We start from the raw sequence: 19088 nt of genomic DNA on the forward strand, positions 1-19088 counted from the left end.
TGAGAAAAGTATCGCTTCAATTCATAAGAATTTTTTACCATCACTTGCATTCATAGGCTTTCTACACGAAATAGGATTCCTTCTCTTTTGGAGCGTAATTATGAGTGTGCTGCGAAGCCACAATAACAAAACGCGCGGTGGCTCGGGTCGGGTCTGTGCAACCGCAATGTACCGTTCCATTGAGCACGTGAAGTTTCCGAAATTTCAAACCGGAATTTTTGTTGAATGGAAAGCGCCCTACGTTCCACTGACAAATATTACGGAATCCAGAATCCCGGGCGTCGAATCTAGACAAGACTGTCTTGGATTCCCTAACATAGGGCGAAACAAAGATTTTTCCAAAAAAACTCCTGTGTTCTTTCCCCCCAGGGAGGGGGGGGGGGTACTCCCTTTTTTAAGCCATATAGGCAAGTGCCGCTTCGGGCAACTACGGGAACTACGGGAGTCATTTGAGTCTTTCTCACTCAAATGAGTAAGAAAGAAAGAGAAATATGCCAATTGCGACATTTTTTGGTCTGAAAACAGGGTCAGGAGAACCAAGAATTGTCAGAAGTGTCCCCCCCCCCTCCCCTCCATATTCTTTCCACTAGCCTGTTCCAGGCGTTCAGATAGCAGAGCGCGGGAAAAAAATTCACGCAGAAAAAAAAAATCGAGGGAGGACTAGAGGGGGAAAGGGGGGAGAGAACGCGTTCTCTCGCTCTCACCACCCCCCCCCCCGGCCCGTTTTCCCGGTGTACAACTTAAGTCGCTCCCCATTTACCGCCGTGCTCTACTATCTGAACGCCTGGAACAGGCTATCTTTCCACTGACGGCAGAGTACAAAGAAAGTCGTTAAAAATTTCCTCACAACAGTTTGACGAAGGATACAAAGCCGAAAAATCACTATTCACCTCGAAGAGTGTCCTTCACTGAGGCGGATAAGAAAAACACCAAACACTAAAAAAACTACCCCTCCCCCGCACGTTCGTCATAAGGAGTGTGGAAGATCTGATCTACGGAAAACTTATAAAAGCAAAAACAGTAGACGCTATTAAAAACTTTTTGACTCAAAGTAACTTAGTTTGCTCACGCGACTGATGCGAATACAAAACTGTGACTAACTGACAAAGCCCCTTTCCTTCTGATGTTTACTACAGCCTTTATTATTTTAATTTTTTTAACTACAAGAGGGTTTCCCCCTTAAAACACTTGACCGCCCTAAAATCATGACAGAGAGGATGATTTTAGTACACCGTCACGCAATCTTTCGAAAACAATGTCCTTTAAACATCAGTTTATCCTTTCGGTTTATTTTATTTCTAGGCTTAATTGTTCATTGAAATTTTCATTCTTTTTTATCCTTTTAAATCGTACAGGTTTTGCTACATTGACCGTATGTTGTGACCCGGTGTTTGCACTGGGAGAGCGTGACCGGCAATGACGTCATTTTATAAGCTGATGCAATTTGAAACACAAACGCAGAAACATCGCATTTATAAATCCGGTTCTTTTAAAACTCTCTTACACTTTCCTTGCAAGGGTAAAAGCAGTTTTCACAGCAGAAATGGAACTGTCACACGATGGGAAATGTTACAAATTGATTACAGTTTCATCAGACATAAGCTCAATTTGCGAAGCAGATTTTAAAGATAGCGGTACACTGTATGCTGGTTATATCATCGATTTTCGAACTGTCAAAGCAGAGGATATTATAATCAAATTAGCAAATTTTTGTCAGTTAATTCAGAACCCCAAAGTTTCGTTCGCCTGGTTAAACTGTACTTTTTCAAAGTTTCTCGAGATAAAGGAGCGGCTGACAAAGCTTTTGAAGGACAATGGCGAGGTGTCTTTACCTACCAGAAATTCAACGATCATGAAACTTTCATCACATGACCCGCTGAAGTCAGGCGCTGAAGCTTTGAGAACAAGCATTGACCTGCTGAGCTTCGGCAAAAATCTCCTCGATATCCAACGTTTGATGGATGCACATCCAGGGCTATTACATGGAAAGTTTCAATTGAGCAACAATTTAAAGAGGAAAAGGAATGATTCCGGCGCAACATCTAATGATCCACCCGTTGGTTCAGCGCCTTACAGTGACAGCCGTCGCCCACGAAAAGAGGTTTTTAAAGCTCTAAAAAAGATGCAAAAAGAAGTGTCTAGCGGCCCCAGTTGTAGCAGCCTTACCTACTGCTATATGTGCAAGTCAGAGTTAACCTTAGATGACCTCTGTGACGAATGTTGTATTCTCAATGGCAAAATGAAAAGAGTGTCGTGTGATTTACAAGGAAGGTATGCTATTGTTACCGGTGGGCGAATCAAGATTGGATTTGAGACGTCTCTACGCTTGCTGAGAGATGGCTGTTTTGTAGTAATAACCACTCGATTCACTGTTGACGCCACTCACAGGTAAAGTTTCTTTCTCTTACTACTGGTCTCGCATCCTTGGTCACGCACCCTGGGTCACGCAATTTGGGATACGAAACCAACCAGTCAAAAAATTGATTGAAATATTATACAGTCTATAATTATATATTATACAGTGTATAATTATGTATTATACAGTGTATAATAATTTTTTTGGAAGTTTGTAGTCTAAAAATTTTAATCAATGAAAGTGATTGATTGACTATATCAACTTTTAAAAACTAGCAAGGTTATGCAATTAGCAGTCACAGTGCCCAGAGAGCAACCCTCTATTGCGATATCTAACTTAAATTAAAACCTCATCAGATCATAACTTTTGCATTATCCTTGCAGTGGTCTCTCACAAAAAGCTCTGGCCCACAAATTTTTAGTAGCATTTCTCAAAGTATTTAGGTATAAATTTCTAGTTATTTTCCTTTGATTTTAGGTTTAGCAAAGAGAGTGATTTTGATATTTGGAAACATAGACTGAAAATCTACCGCCTTGACTTGCAAGACTTGCGATCAATTGAAGAGTTTCTCGAGTGTGTTAAAAAGACCATCCCCCATTTGGACATCTTGATCAACAATGCAGCACAAACAATCTTTCGACCCTTCCAATACTATCAATCATTGATCTCTAATGAAGTAATGCAGTTACCAACTTTGTCAAAAGATTCCTCCAACCTGATGGCCTGCGAAGGTCAGACTCACAAGGAACTGGTGTTCCACGGTTCCATTGCTCCAGTGCATTTTACAAATTCAACTTCTAACCAATCAGCTCTTCTGTGGGGAAGAACATCAGGTGAGTTCCCAGATGGCCAAAAGGACGAACATGGTGAGCAGTTGGATTTACGTCCGCGCAATAGCTGGACTTATAATCTGGATGAGGTTCCTTTGCAAGAACTATTGCAGGTATCTTTCAAATTGCTTTTTATACATCTTGATGTTCATGTTCATGTCTATTACTAAAATTACACTAGTTTTATTCCAATGCAATTTCCTCATTTTGATCAGCTGAGCTAGACTTATAAAGACGGTTTTATGACATATGTTTTATTGCTTGTAATTTCTTTGTCTTATGAGAAATTTCTGCAATTTGATTGGCTTAGAGCAGTGGTATTTCGGCTTAATTTGAGATACCTACATGTGGAAATTACAAACTGTTTGTGGGTAGCAGTATAAACAAATAATAGCATGATTTGTACGTGATATTTGGCATAAATACCACTCATGATATTTCAAAATTGTCTGAAATTTCACTCGCCTAACGACTTGTGAAATTACATATAACAATTCTGAAATATCACTCATGGTATTTTTGCCAAATATCACTACAAATCACAATCATGCTACTACCTATAATAATATTTTGCGATACAATATGGACGAACACCCTTTGAGACCAGAAAATAATGTCCGCTCTAAGGAGAGGTCTCTGCCTAAGGGAGGTTCAAGCTTATTTTCGATTTCTGTCAGTTCTGACAGCTCAATGGGTTTGTGTTGGGGATGCCTATCTCTTCTTTCATTGGCTATTACGGAGTTGCGCAGGAAACGGAGTTAAAATTCATCCACCAAAACAGTCCCACAGTGCAGTTCAACACATCACTGACCCAGGCTCAAGCGCGCAACCTTAAAATGGCCAATAGACCTTTTTACCGATACGGCGGCCATATTGAATTAATTTGATTTAAGGAGTATAATAGGATGCCCAGGGGGGCATAAACATATTTCGTTTGTATTTTTGAGCACTTTTCGGGACATTTTTTCTTAGTTTTCTTAGAATAAGATTGCAATGGGAAAAACGATCTTTGTGCCGTGTTTGGATGTAATAATGATCGCCTTTTTTCCGAGAAATATACAGTGAAAGATTATGTTTCTATTACTAAACTAGAAAAGGGCGATCATTATTAAATCCAAACATGGTACAAGGATCTTTTTTCCCATTACACTCTTATTCTAAGAAAACTTTAAGAAAAAAAGGTCCCGAAAAGCGCTCGAAAATACAAACGAAATGTGTTCATGCCCCCTGGGCATCCTATAATACTCTTTAAATCAAATTAATTCAATATGGCCGCCGTATCGGTAAAAAGGTCTATTGTGACTGCACTATCTTTCTACTCCGGCCCCGCCCCCCTCCCTCTCCTTTATTCTTACTTCAGGCAGCCTTTACGAGCTGTTCACATCCAGCCGGCGAATTTATCTACAGTTTAAAAACAGAGAATTAAAATAACAAGCCAAATTTGTATCATCTGCGGTAATAAATTAAGATTCGTGTGCGGTCGAGGCATATGAGAAATCCTAACTTTTCGCGCATCCTGTTTCTTAAAATAACTTGAAAGCTGGCACTACGTATACTTTCTTAGAAATAAGGCCTGTTTGTCTCGATATGGTCCATTCGGAGCAAACGAAGCAAGCTTGTACTAGACAAAATGGTACAAATAGTCGTTAATCTTGAAGCATATGACATCGTTCTAGACTATTGGTCGAGTTGATCATACATTTTACATGAAAGAAGAAAAAATCTTGTTAAACGGCATCTTATAAAGACGGAGTTTCAATTAGACTTTACTTTATTTGTTTCAAGGTCTTCGATCAATTCTCTCTATTATATTTTGTCGACTTCAACCTCTGTTTGCTCGGCTCTGGTGGAAACAACTGTTTCACATCTTTTTCGAGTTGTAGGGAGCATTAATAAACCAGCACACTAAGACTTTTTAATTTTACCTATGATACTCTAGAATTAACTCAGCCAGGGCTCTTATAAGCAGATCTGTCGACTCCACTTTAAGCTTTAGTTTAATTTCTTGTATTAAGTTTTGAGCATTTTTTTCATTTCAAAAACAACAACGGTTTTTTTCGCGCGCTTGCACGAGGTCTAAGTCTGAGCCTTGGGAACTTCTTCGATTATGATGCGGGAGACGGAATTCCAACCTGTGTATGCGTCGACGCTTCCGGAATATCCGACACAGTTACCGACGCTAAATCCAACTCGCACCTTCCCCTGGTGAATGTTGTTACAGTGTCCCTCGAGTTGACGGACCCGGTGAGGATTTTCATTTTTGATGCTTAAGTAGACAACACCGTCGATGGGGAGTGGACCTGAGCATTCGGCGCCATTGAAAGTGAAGTACCACCGCTTGCAACAGTTTACACAACCAGCTATTCTTAAAGTACCAACCCAGACCACTCGAAGAGCTGTTTCAGAGAAGTTTTTGGTAAACAAACATTCCTGCGTGATAAAAAAAACAAAAAAAGATTGTTCAAAGATATTAATTATACCTCAAAGTTGTGATCAACCAAAAGGTATTATTTGATTTGCATTCCTCTGTTGATCTTGATACAAATCAAGTGGGATGATAAATTATAAAAAGGAGATTAAACATTTGAAACTATCGGTCAGCTATTAGAATTCACTCACTTTTGATTAAGATCTTCACTTATCGTTTCATTTCGATACAATATTCGGGCCCAATTTGTATGGACATTTACAATGGCTCGCTTTCGTCTCACCATTGTAAATACTCATACAGATCTGCTGTATTGCTGTAAAAAGGAAATAATTCAGAGGGTCAGCAAGGGTGGTAAAGTGGTGAGAGCATTCGCCTCAGACCAATGCGGCCTAGACTCGAACCCCTCTGAAGTGGCGCCAAGGCATATTTTGCTTAAGTTTGTTTTTGGTTTCCACCCTTGCCCTGAGAGGTTTTTCTCAGACACTTCGGTTTTTCTCCTGTCCTCAAAAACGAACAATTTCAAATTCAATTCGATTCGGAATTGTTGACGAAAAACCACAGTGTACATTCGCCAATACTAAGTTAATTTATCTGTTTATGTTTATTTGTCTATCTTACTGCTTTTATTACTTCTACTTCGATTAACGGTAAAGGACAGTTTCAGGATGTAGGTGATTACTTTGAATATTACTGACGACAACTTGCCATTTATGCAAATTTTTCCGCAAAATAGGGGTTTTTTTCTGAAAGGGGTGGGGGGGGGGGGGGGGGGCTGATACTCGAGTGACACCAACATGCCATAGACACCATCACCATAGATGATCATAACACAGACCTTGATTAATCCATTGTCTCTGTCATCGTTCACGTTTTTCCAAGCACACTCTTTCCAGTTCTTGAAAGGCATCATACCGGGATTTCCAGGCTCTCCGCGCTCCCCCTTTTGACCGGGAGGACCCTGGGCGCCAAGTTCTCCCTTAGCACCATCCTTTCCAGTTGCACCAGCAGGACCTATGACACCAGGAAGACCCTGGGGGCCAACAATCCCCGCAATTCCCTGGTCTCCTTGGGCACCGTCTCGTCCGTCACGGCCGTCGCGGCCTGGTGGCCCAGGCGTACCTGGCTTGCCATGCATGCCTGGAATGCCGCCATAACATAGGCGAGTAGACTGGTGATACAATTAAAAAGAGTGAAACGGATCGAACCCTCATTACACAAATGTTTTATTTATCTCTTTATAACGCTATTGTTTAAGGAAGCTTCCCATAACAACTGCGGGAATCTGCCATCGCAGAAATTGCTTTAAAGATCTGCAATATGTACATTGTTATCCAACACTTACACAAGTCTGGCCTGTTTTGCTGCTACCGTCAAGGTTCGCACAGAATGTAGTCATACTTGTTAATAATAACGGGTACAAACACAAAACTGAGGTCACTTGAGTTCTCGCCATCGATGCTCAGTTGCCTAACGATAAATGAGACAAAAAAAAACGACGTATTAGTTGAGTGGAATGCATTGTATTCGACTTGAACACCCGTAAAGGACAGCTGCCTCTTGGAACTGTTTATAACAAAAGGCCAGGTCATGCGCGATTAACTGGTTACTCGGGCTGGTTCACGCTCCATAAAATCAGGTAGATTTTTTGGCTAAAAAATACAGTCAAGCTTTTCTTCTTCAGGACAGTTTTCGTGGCACCCTAGAGGCTAAGCTTCATATTATTCTTACCTAGGCAAATCGAGAAATGTAATCGTGACTGTTTTTTCTGTTATTATTTTTTTTTTCGTATGTAGAGCTTGCTCAGATTGATATTGGCTTTTGCGGTAATCAAATAATCGATCGATTTTTGTAGATAATTTTACAGGCGGCTTAGAGGCCTCTATTTTATCGGTGTAGTGGATTATACGGGGTTACTATAGATTTTTTTAAAAGAAGGGGTTGGGGAGGGTGTCACACCGTGATATACCCAGGCCACTTAAGAGATTGTTATGTCAAAATCCATATTTGTTTAACTAAAGCTGACATTTTTTGGATGTTCAGTGAGCGTGGGAGAAGGACAAGCCTGCACAATAGCTGCATAGTGTTTAGATGAGTCGTGTGGCAAGAAGGAACGGATATGTCGTCTCTATAAACTAAATTTAGCCCATACAAGAACCGCTGACGAAAGTACCTTGATCAGTCTATAACACATTTCTAGCGTTTTTGTGGAAATAAGAAAGAGATGCCCCCCTCCCTCCCTCCCTCCCCCTCCCCCAGCTGCGCCCCTGGAGTTTTTGAACTCTGATATTAAACTTTGAGCGCATATTTACAAGAAGATCGGTAGAAAGAAAACACTTAAGAAGAAATTAAATTAACTCAGTGAACTCGGGCAATGCTGGAGAAATCGAAGACTATACGCTTCCGCTGGGATAATTGGGTTACTCCCATGAACTGTGCTCGTAAATCATAACGCTGAAGCATGACAATATCTGCCAATATTTGCTTCAAGAAAAGTTTTGCCCCTGTTAGGTTGTTTTGGAATGTTTACTAATCGTTTGCCGACGTTTGCACGCAGTTAAGGCAGCTGTTTTAAATAAACCTCACATCTGCCCTCTTCTCTCGTCGTTGATTTATACTACTGCAGACTACAGTACGGTCTGTTCATGCCGCAGTGCCCCGTTTGATAAAAATGGAAGGCTAGGCTCAAAGCAACAAATGGTGACTTGTGCAAGTTACTTAATAAGTGCTTAAGTTTCAAATTTATTAATAAAGTGTATTTGATACCCTGACGCTAAGTCAATTACCCTTGTCTTGTCTTGATAACTTACCCTTGTGGTTCCTTTGGCTTCGCAATGTAGCTTGCTTGAGGCGAAATAGTCGAATGGCGCTACTGACACACCCTATTATAGTTCAATTGACCAATTAGATAGTGACAGCGGCACAAAATGACAACGCCAATACCGCAGGTTATTTTGACTCGTTAACAGTCGCCCACGTGACGCGCATGGCGGGAACAGGGAGTGGTCCACTGACAGGCGACTGGTGATGAATCTTGCAGGTATTGGCTTTATTAGTAATGGGGCATTTTGTTTTACTGAACCGATGCGAAAGTCAGTGGATAAAATAGACTAAGACCATGATCATGATTTTTCAATATGCGGTCAAATATAAAAGACCTATTCTTAGAAATAAGTTCTTAGTGTAGTGGATACGAGGTTTCAAGAGAGCACTTAAATCGAGAACACTTTATTACAGATAACGTTGGATAAATGTAAAAACATAAAGCTTACTGCAACTTGTCTCGCATCGTAAATAATTCCATATGATTCTCATGCACTTCGGAATCAATAAGCATTTGCAAATTGATTAAATACCGCAAATTTTGTCAGTTACTCTTCCTTCTTTATTCCAAATTGCACTCGACATTAAGTGCAGGGTAATTTGCATGTAGAGAACGACAGTGAGAAGCGATACGAGTTCTAGTTTGTGAAAAAAAACCTTTGACATTAAGATGCAATTTTCTCTAAATTCAGTAGAGAAAAATGAAAATTATACATTAAATTATATATTAAGGTGTACAATTATAAGTATATCTGTCTGAATTCGTTAAAACGTGGCAAGTAGGTTTTCGCCTTGCGCCGGAAGCCAGTTTGGTCTTCAGAAATTGAGAAGGCTTGCCGTCTTGTTCAGCACAGGCAGATAGCCCAGGGTCAACCCTAACAGTGGATGGGTAGGGGGTCTATTTTGACACAAACCTTTCAGTAAGGAACAGTGTTTACCAGAGGCTTTGACTGGCAAGTACCTTTTCAGTTCCCCTTTGCCCTAACCAGCACAATCAGGCCTCTGCTGACAATAATTATCACGATAATTGTAGAGCTCAGGGAGATGTGCGGACAGCCACCCAGTCTCTTGGTCGGGGAGATTGGATTCTTGGTATCCAGGACATACATAGCTGAGGACCTGTAGCGGCTCATTGAGGCCATGTTTACATATATTCAGTCAGATATATATTTATAAGAACCCGATTTGAGTCCTATTCTTTGCATCGTTTCCCAAAAATGCATTTTTCTGTATGAGAATGGAGAAATTTTGTCATGAATAAGACTTGGGTGCTGGAGTCCTTTTTAGTACCTGAAGATTGATGCGATCTAAACAACTGTCAATGACTACTGCACCCTGCGAGCATATCCTCTTTTTGTTTTCTTGAGTGAGAAGGAAAAAAGGAGACTCTTCCTGAATCCCCGCAGCCCAAACTTCTGGATTAGTCAATCTTGTTCTCTCTCGTCAAAACGGTTATTTCGAGTGCGAGTATCCTTCTATTGATAAACCGATAATCATAGCTGAGCCCGCTGTACCAGGTTCACGGCGATAAGGCCTGGGTTCGAAACTTGTATTCTAGCAACATGTAGTGCATGCTCAATAAGGACCTCACGCGAATCATGCAGTGTCTTTCTTGTGTACGCCAAAATTGAAAGGCTTTGCTGGCAGGGTGTGACTGCTGATACAAAGGCGAAGTATCAATTAAGATGTTACTTTCTCATGGCTTGCAGGTTCTGACTATCAATGCAGTGGGACCTTTTATTCTAACGGCAAAACTCAAACCACTTTTGAAACAAAGTCCGTTCGAGCGCAAGTTCGTCGTGAATGTGTCTGCCATGGAAGGTCAGTTTTCTCGTGTATCGAAAGGACATCGCCACCCTCACACCAACATGGCGAAAGCTGCCCTGAATATGATGACACGAACAAGTGGGTTGGAGTACCAAATGGATGGAATATATATGACAGCTGTGGATACTGGCTGGGTAACGGATGAACGACCATTTTATCAATCTAAGTAAGCATTTGTTAGCTGCTAACAGTGCACCACGAGGGGAGGGGCTGGAGAAAGGAATCATCGGCCTCGTCCCCAGGAATTTTCCGTTAAAACATGACGGGGGAGGCGGCACTTACTCTCACCTCTCCCTTTTTCTAAGGGAAATCGCCTGGGCCCGGTTCCTCGAAAGACGGTTAAGTTTAACCTAGGATTAAGCCAAAATTTAAGCAAGATTTTCTCGTCTAAGAACATGCAACTCGAGCTTACTCGAGCTTACAAAATACTGTTGAGCCTTTTTTGGGCAAATCTTCTCTAAAAGGGAAAAGATACTTATCAATACAAATTTGGTAGCGTCAAGAAATATTATAAAGGAAACGGCCATACTTCCGGTCGACGTACGTCGCTCAAAAACGTCTCAGTTGCTTATGCTCCCTAACGCGTCAACAATTTTGTTGCCGATTGTAGGTCCGCAAGGCTTCCAGATTAGGCTCCCCTTCCTTATCTCAATGTCTGGATGATCTCTATAACTGGTTCTACAAATGTTGGACGAATCTTATGGAGCAAACTTGGAATAGTTTTAAGAGGCTAAAGCTCTGATCATACCCCTGCCTTAAAGAAATATTCCCTTGGAAACGTAGGCTACAGATAGTTTTTTGAATGACTTGGTTAAACGGTCCCAGATTACCTTATACGAGTAATGAACAAATCCTGAACCAAAATTGGCATGGTACTTTAGCGAAGCGGCTGTGACTTAAATCATGTCCCCCCGGGAATAGAGAAAAGTTCCCATTAGTTTTTTGGCAACAGCTCTCATCGTTTCGTTATTTCTTTCAAGGCATGAAGCAGACGCAAAGGGATTCAAACCGCCTCTTGATTGCAAGGATGGGGCTGCCAGAGTGTATCACCCAATTTTTCATGGTCTAGACCCCAGCAATTCTCCCTACTTTGCTGTCTTTTTAAAAGACTTCGGTCCTCACAACTGGTAATTGCATTGTATCCTGTCCCATCTTCAATTTACCTTGATGGTGGGTTCAGACTACGAGCAATCACGGAATTCCCTACTGCGCAATCATAGGATGCCCGCTCATGTCAGCCTGGTTCTTTCTCGATTCCAACTTCACTGCAGGAATAAATATTAGAGGATGTAGAATGCAAGGAGTTCTACGAGACGTTAAGGGGATGTAGGTCAATGCCTTTATGAGATTGCTGCATATCAAAAAAGGTTCAACTACTACAAGACTAGTTTGGGACACCAACATGGCCGCCGTTTTTTTTGTTTAGGGACACGAATATCACGGACGTGTGACGTCATATGAAAACGCTCTAAAAAAATTCGTCGCGAAAAAAATTGCTGGTTTTTCATGCAATTTAAACACACAAACTCTGCAAATTAGTGTTTCAAAATCAAATAATCAAGAATACATTTGGACATAATAATGATAAAGATAAATATTCTGAAATTAAAAGTGATAGTATTTATGTTAACAATACAATCAAAAAAGTAAAAACTCAAGATTGAATAATGATTTTGCTATTTTAATAGCAATTCACTACAAAGTATATAGATAAAACTAAAGGAAAATCAAGGAAATATGTTACAATTAAATCTCAAAAGATCTCCAGAGTTATATAGTTCATTATAATTTATAGATCCAATTTAGAGTTTCTATTTTTAAAAATGGAGCTAAATGCGGACTAGATCGTATTATTTTTAAATAACTATATCTTATGTCAATTTTATTTGTTGAAATCCGTGTTAAATAAAGTTTAATTAATTGATTATAATTGATGGATGAATAGGTGCAATACATTCTTCGAGTATAGACTTATTAGTTTATTTGTTGTTGATACTACGATGTATTTTTTTCGATCTTGTCCATTTCAATCCCACACTGACCGTTCGTTACATTGGTTTTCTATGCTATGATAGACTTAATTATTTTCCTTTGGTGCTTTCCTCAGATTCAAGTCCTACCAAGACATCTAGTCAAACTTTAAAAAAAAGGCAACAGTTGTAACAAATCAGTAGGTGCACCTTGTTATCAAGGGTGTCAGGTTAGTTAACCTTTTTAAAGCATAATATTTTGATAAACTCATTGCGAAAGGCCCGGTTCATTACTCCGTAAATGAACACGTTGATGGCACTGCTCGCAGCTCCAAAATATGTACTTGTCAGGTACACTTGTCGAGGAACTGTCCATACGCCTACAAAACGGATACATTCTACAATCATGACAGGCCCCCAGCATAAACAAAACCCCAGTGAAACGGTGAACAGCAACTTGGCAAGCCTTATATCCTCAAGACTCGTGCTATGTCCTCTCTCGGTCGAGACGCGGAATCTCCGGTGCCTAACTGCTCGGAATACCTTGTGGTATAGGATGATAACCGCCGCCATGGGAACGGGAATGTTTATCGTCAGAGTCGTGGTGAAAAGGATGATAAAAGCCGGCGTAAATGAAGGGGAACTGTAGCAAATCACAGTTCCCGGATGAAAGGCAAAAGTAGAAATTTTGAGAATGAAAGGGAGTGCACTGCAAAGCAAGGCCCATGCCCATATTAGGAGAACAGACAAAATTGTCAGTTTCGAGGTATATAAGTTGGGGTAAAGATGGAACTTGATGACTCGTATGTATCTGTTACACGCTGTCAATGCCATAGTATGTAGAGATGCAATGCTGAAAGCAAAGACACAATATCCTTGTAACTGGCAAATCAAATTGTCGAATGGCCACTTGCCGGCAATAAGAGCTCCTGCAGAATATGGTAAACAAAATACTGATGTCAGCAAATCTGATATTGCTAAGGAGATGATGTAATAATTTGGAGTTATCCGCAGTCTTGGATTCCGGTAAAACGCAAGGCAAACCAGTAGATTGCCAAAAAACGCCACAAAATTGATTAAGAGCAGAAGAACTGATTCCACGACTATGAGCCACATACTTCTGGATTGAAGCTGGAGTAAAATATCATGTAATTTTGGCGGAAAAGAAGTGTTTGTGGCATTTGATGATTTCTCCATATTTAGAGTGAACGGTTCCAACACGAGACAAGATCCAATCTTCACTTGCTATAACTGGCAAAAATCTCTTGTTTAAACAGTCACACCATAGTTTTTTCCTATCCAAAAGTATAATGGATTGCTTTTTCTTGAATGTTTATCCTGATGAGTACCATAAGTTGCAGGTGTAGGCGAAATAAGCTCAACCTAATTTAAATCCTTGGATGCCTAATTGTTCGTTATTTTCCCGCTCATTTTCTTTCTCTGTTTAAGATTTGTGGAAAAACCACTGATTATTTCATTTGATCGAGTGACCAAATGAGATAGTATTGGCACCTTTCTCCAGTTGCGAAAGTCTGTGCTGGTAATAACTGAAATCGTATGCCACTGGGAATCAATTTAAGTAGTGATTTGAGTTTTTGATAAAGCCTCTTATGCCATTCTAAAAATGTGGCGGTCATCTAATTAATTCTCTTCTGGGTAGAATGGTGCGTTCCAAAAAAGTGCGTCGTTTGTACAGTTCCACGACAACTTCTCGGTTCTCTGATCGCGTCTGAAAATGCAGCAGTTACTGAGAACCTTAGTTTCGTTGACAATGTATTCTTTTGCAGACAGAGTAAACGACATGTGATCTCCACTCTTCTGAGAGCAAAACAAAAGACAAGTTAATAGTGGAGCATAGATTACCCCAGGGTTCTCTTGCAATGCAAAACAGCTGCGTTCTCATTGGTAGAAGTCAAAGATTGATTCGAGAACCTTATTCTAAAACTTGTGTTCGCAGAAAAACAGGATGTTGAAGTAAATAGATTCTGATTTTCGTGTATGATATTTTGATTAAATAGGATTCTTCGTTTTTTTTTCGTGCAAATTTGCACGACTTTGGTTTTGGCAAAAAGAAGCAAAAATTACATTCACCAGTTTGAAAAAACCTATCCATGCGAAATTTATTGCTCTTTCACAAACAGGAAAATGTGCTTAAAGAGGATACTTGAACATAAACGGCGAGGACCTGTATATTAAGTGATTAATCAATACTCGCCGCTGCAGCCGGTTAACTTATATTCACTTCATTGCATTACAGAGTGAAAATATTAGGTAAACTAACTATCGTTGAAACCATTATTACACCCTACTAGCTCTAACAGATCATTTAAAAGCATTGGAGATACCCCCAGGGCGAGGTTAAGTTTTCTGGAAAGAAACCAAAATATTATATTGGTTGGAAATATAAAAAACTGAATTTTAAAAGAGCAAAACTAGCTAGTCAGGTGGACAGTGCTAACGAGTTTAGCCCAAAGCAAAAACCTTTTTTAATGGCCGAAGTTCTTGAAATAACTACGGCCTAAAGCCCACTTTGAAGGGATTAACCCAAATACTTTACTTAGAATACCCGGCTGAGAAAGCAGATGTCAAAACCTTGAGATAATTTATAAAACAAAAAGAACTCATTAGCGACAAAATCTGATAAAGCATGGCTGAGTTTTTTCTTGCTGAAGGTGAAAAAAAAAGGTTGATAGAAAAAAATATGAACAAATCAAGAGGAAAGATGTTTTAAACCTTTTAATAAACTCGCAGGGATAGCGGCGGTCGTGTTTCATAAAGTTTAAAACACGCTGCTACACTGCGCTTCATGTTTTAAACTCGATACTGAATGCTGCTGATCAGCTCATTGATAAAAAACAAATCAAGTAGTCCTCAGAACAGCATTTGTCTGAGGGGTCATTATCTTTAGAATTTACCCATAGACATCAAGGCTGGGCAAGCCACCTTTAACAGGATGCTCTTTCTTTCATCTTTTAAAATTGATAATACACTAAAGTATATACTCTTCGGTTATTATCTTTGGGGCATAAGTACTCCTCGAATGGCTTTCCTCTGCGTTGGTGTGACTGTTTCGCATCCTGATTCAGAGATAAACGCATCTGCATGCATACTAAAACCGCTTCGAGAGATTTCTGCTTTTGCCGACCGTCTTAAGCTACCTGTCTTGTAATTATCTCAGCTTAGCAGTGTTTTCCCGTAAGTATACGGTCGATTGCTGGAAAGTACCCAGCGTTTTATGGATAGGTTTCAAGGCAAGATCATCGTGACGTCGTGATTTAGAATTGCATTCGCGGCTAAAGAGAAATTTCTATTTGGACGTTCACGTGACCATGTTTTTCCCTTTACTTTTAAATTACAGTTCATAAATCTTTAAAGCCTAAAGAATGATAGCCATCAAATATCTCCTAGTAAATCCATGCTTTATAAAACTTTCAATAAGTAATAATTCATAAAGAAAAAAAACAAAAGAAATTAATGTTTAATGAGTGTCTTTATGTCTGATAAAGAAACGGCTAAACTCTACTTTCAATTTTTTAGACCAAAATAAACCCAGATCTAAATATTAGTGCAAGACTGAGTTGATCTATATCAGAGATTTTGAAGCTGTTCAAAAAACACCTGATAATACACCCCTGCTCGTTTTTTAAACGGAATTAAAGACATGATCATACCAAGTGAATTTAACTGATACTTCCACAACTTCTTCTCACTACTTCTATGGATCATATATAGGGGCAACAGATGAGAATTTAAATTTTGACATTAGGGTTCACAGAGTTTGGTATATCTACACAAAATAAACAGTTTCTGAATAATTTTGCAGCTTTTTTATCTGGTCATTTCCAAATCGGTGAGAAATAGTTAACCGGAATCGAAGATTTGCCTTTTGCCGTAACGTGATTCAGTTGTAAATGTCTCTCTTTTGGTTACATTATTTCAGTTCATTCCGCAGGTGTAGTGCAGGTAGAACCAAATTTGATTTTCCGGCAAATTCTGCGAAAACAAATCATATTATAGATCGTTTTGCAGTACATCCAAATGGCGACCATGTTGGTAAACAACAAAATAACTTGAATGGGCGCCAAGTCATCCTCTCTTGATTATTGAAGTCAACCACTTTCCCAAGTAAAAACCTTTCTTTGTTCCAAGAAGTTTACATGACTGACCTGCTGACCATGTGACTGAGAACGATATCTATTGACCAAAATCATGGCCACCATTTTTGGTTTACTTCCTTATGACCAGGCGGCCATGTTGGTGGTCAATCCCCCAAAATTTCCTTTTTATAGAAATTTCCTGAAAATAAAGCTGCCTTCCCAGGTAAGGGAAATCCTCCTTTCCAGTTTTTCCTCCCCCCTCAAACGACACTCGGCAAATAACGTTAGAATTTCTTCATTCGTTGAAAGAGCTTGTTAATTTGAGTACTCCGTAAAATTTCCGAGCTTCTTATAATTACAGTAATTCAATTTTCAACGAAATTGGTCAGCTATCAAAAACTGCAGAATTCCGGCTGCCAAAAACCCAGTATTAAACGAGACATTTGAAGTATTTATAACAGAAATTATCCAATCAGTATTAGTTATATCGAACTTCAGTTTTTAATAGAATGATGTTTTGTGTTAATAAGGCAAAAGTATACACTAAGATCCACCTTTACAAAGTAAGGGAAATAACGTTTTCGCGCACTCTGATTGACTGCCTTCCCTCTGGCTAATGCTTAATAAATTGTGGCTTATTTGATAGAAGTCGGTAACATTTCACCCATCATATTAATGAAAAGCGCCCTTTTAATTATTATTATTATTATTATTATTATTATTATTATTATTATTATTATTATTATTATTATTATTATTATTATTATTATTATTATTATTATTATTATGATGATGATGATGATGATGATGATGATGTAAAATTTAGCACAGGGATTTTCCCTGGGGAGAAATATCCAGTCAAGTCTCATCCCGAGACCTCAGACTTCCAGCACTTTTCTGAGGATATGTGCCGATCCGAGGAGTGCCGACTTTTGCATCGTTCTTGTTCGGTTCTTAATTCCTAGTTGCTCCAAGTGGCCTGCCAGCTTCTTTGACACTGAACCCAATGCACCTACAACCACTGGCACCACCTCTGTCCTTGATTTCCAGATCCTTTGAATCTCTCTTGCCAGGTCTTGGTACTTTTCACACTTTTCAGTTTCTTTCTGCAGAATATTACTATCTCCGGGAACAGCTATGTCCACAATGATTGCTCCTTTGCCTTCTTTTTCTGACTTACAATGTCTGGCCTCCTGTGATGGATTTCACGGTCTGTTTGGATGGTAAAGTCCCACAACAGTTTAACCTCCTCATTCTCTTCTACGCTTTTGGGGGAATGCTCATACCATTTGTCACTGCACTCAACTCCATATTCCTTGCACACCTCCCAATGAATGACCCGCCCAACAACATCATGCCTCTTTTTATATTATGTCTGCGCAAGCTTGGGGCAACTACACAAAATATGCTGTACAGTTTCATCGTGGCTACCACACATTCTGCATTTGGATGATACATTTTGGTTTTCGATTCTGGCTTTTACGGCGTTTGTTCTTAATGCCTGATCTTGCGCGGCAAAAATAAGCCCTTCTGTCTCCTTCTTCAGTTCACCAGTCCTTATCCACTCCCAAGACACACCAGATAGGTCATCTGTCTCTCTCTTGAACTGCCCATGCAGCTGCTTTCCATTATTATTATTATTATTATTATTGTTATTGTTATTGTTATTGTTATTGTTATTGTTATTGTTATTGTTATTATTATTATTATTATTATTATTATTATTATTCTTTTTTTTTTTCAGTCAAATGGGTCATACGCCAGAACAAAGGCTTCAGTCACTTTAAAATGAATTTCTAATTTCTCTATCCGGCGCTAATTCAAAAAGTGGTATGGCTCTTACCCTCGGCTTGTTAACTATAGATTTGAGAGTCTGTAAGCAAATGTTCCTTAGTGATGCTTCTTCGTTTTTTCCAAAAAATCCGTTTTCGAATGCCAGAAATTCAAATCGGCTTTTTTAAACGTCTAAGGAAAACAAAAATTAAATTGAATTCCATTTTCCCACGCCACTGAAAAACGGTTGGCACTAAGCCGGGTTCTGCACGCATTCGCTTCGTATGCTGAAATGGTTCTTAACATATCGTCCTTTAATTTGATAACCTTAGCGGTCGCCTTTCCGGTTTTTGGGCACTGAAACGCCCACTATCTTCGACAAACGGATGCCCATGCATTGATGTCTGTCAACATGTCCGAAGCGCATCATGACGACTTGACAATTTATTTGTATTACATAACGTGTTTACTCTTTTCTGGGCATCCCTGTACATTCCAATTCAACATTAGCCAGCGTAGCAGGCGCTAGGAAATAAATGGACGCAAGAAAAAACGCGCGCGAGAGAAGGACACACGCGTTTTTTCTTGCGTCCATTTATTTCCTAGCACCGGCTACGCTGGCTAATTCAAGATGCATACAATTTGTGCAATACTAAACCTTTATTTGAACACCATATTGTTTGAAGCTTACAAGCTCAATGGGTAGTGTAAACGTCTTTTTGATTTGTTGTCAGAACAGAACACATTTTTTAAGTTGTTTATCCCAGTTAGGCATTAAGAAAGGGCGAGTTTTTTACTCTTTTTGCCCATTAGTTTTTAGTCCACTTATTAATCATGATTCGTTTTAGCACGTATGTTGTGATTCAATTTTATCCTTGGTTTAGATTTTATTTTCCTTTGTTTCAAACTTATTATCATACATTACCATACCCCAAAACAAAGGAAAATAAAATCTAAACCAAGGATAAAATTGAACCACAACAC

At 39.4% G+C, this 19088-nt stretch overlaps 3 protein-coding genes and 1 pseudogene across 3 annotated transcripts; 1 reads left to right on the plus strand and 3 right to left on the minus strand.

Moving 5' to 3' along the window:
• The first annotated feature begins 1351 nt into the window (after positions 1-1351).
• Positions 1352-11813, plus strand: LOC140950066 (uncharacterized). Its single transcript, XM_073399230.1, has 4 exons — positions 1352-2388; positions 2834-3299; positions 10147-10430; positions 11245-11813. Exons 1-4 carry the CDS (start codon positions 1544-1546, stop codon positions 11393-11395), a joined length of 1746 nt encoding a protein of 581 aa, XP_073255331.1. The 5' UTR covers positions 1352-1543; the 3' UTR covers positions 11396-11813.
• On the minus strand, positions 4940-8507 carry LOC140950398 (collagen triple helix repeat-containing protein 1-like). The gene is made up of 4 exons (XM_073399616.1): positions 8425-8507; positions 6960-7084; positions 6453-6785; positions 4940-5616 (listed from the first exon to the last, which is right to left on the minus strand). Exons 2-4 carry the CDS (start codon positions 7068-7070, stop codon positions 5263-5265), a joined length of 798 nt encoding a protein of 265 aa, XP_073255717.1. The 5' UTR covers positions 7071-7084; positions 8425-8507; the 3' UTR covers positions 4940-5262.
• A 418-nt stretch (positions 11814-12231) lies between the features above and the next one.
• On the minus strand, positions 12232-14122 carry LOC140950067 (melatonin receptor type 1A-like). Its single transcript, XM_073399231.1, has one exon. It carries the CDS (start codon positions 13429-13431, stop codon positions 12466-12468), a length of 966 nt encoding a protein of 321 aa, XP_073255332.1. The 5' UTR covers positions 13432-14122; the 3' UTR covers positions 12232-12465.
• A 3046-nt stretch (positions 14123-17168) lies between these two features.
• LOC140949936 (uncharacterized) lies at positions 17169-17897 on the minus strand (annotated as a pseudogene).
• Positions 17898-19088: the final 1191 nt, after the last annotated feature.

This window comes from Porites lutea, chromosome 10 (genome assembly GCF_958299795.1).
Source record: "Porites lutea chromosome 10, jaPorLute2.1, whole genome shotgun sequence".
Lineage (NCBI taxonomy): Eukaryota > Metazoa > Cnidaria > Anthozoa > Scleractinia > Poritidae > Porites > Porites lutea.

Coding starts and splice junctions, on each gene's coding strand:
- LOC140950066 (XM_073399230.1), top strand. CDS start 1,544: ATGGAACTGTCACACGATGGGAAATGTTACAAATTGATTACAGTTTCA. Junction 2,389..2,833: donor ACTGTTGACGCCACTCACAG/GTAAAGTTTCTT, acceptor CTTTGATTTTAG/GTTTAGCAAAGAGAGTGATT. Junction 3,300..10,146: donor CTTTGCAAGAACTATTGCAG/GTATCTTTCAAA, acceptor CATGGCTTGCAG/GTTCTGACTATCAATGCAGT.
- LOC140950398 (XM_073399616.1), bottom strand. CDS start 7,070: ATGGCGAGAACTCAAGTGACCTCAGTTTTGTGTTTGTACCCGTTATTA. Junction 6,786..6,959: donor GCAAAACAGGCCAGACTTGT/GTAAGTGTTGGA, acceptor TTGTATCACCAG/TCTACTCGCCTATGTTATGG. Junction 5,617..6,452: donor GAGACAATGGATTAATCAAG/GTCTGTGTTATG, acceptor TTTATCACGCAG/GAATGTTTGTTTACCAAAAA.
- LOC140950067 (XM_073399231.1), bottom strand. CDS start 13,431: ATGGAGAAATCATCAAATGCCACAAACACTTCTTTTCCGCCAAAATTA.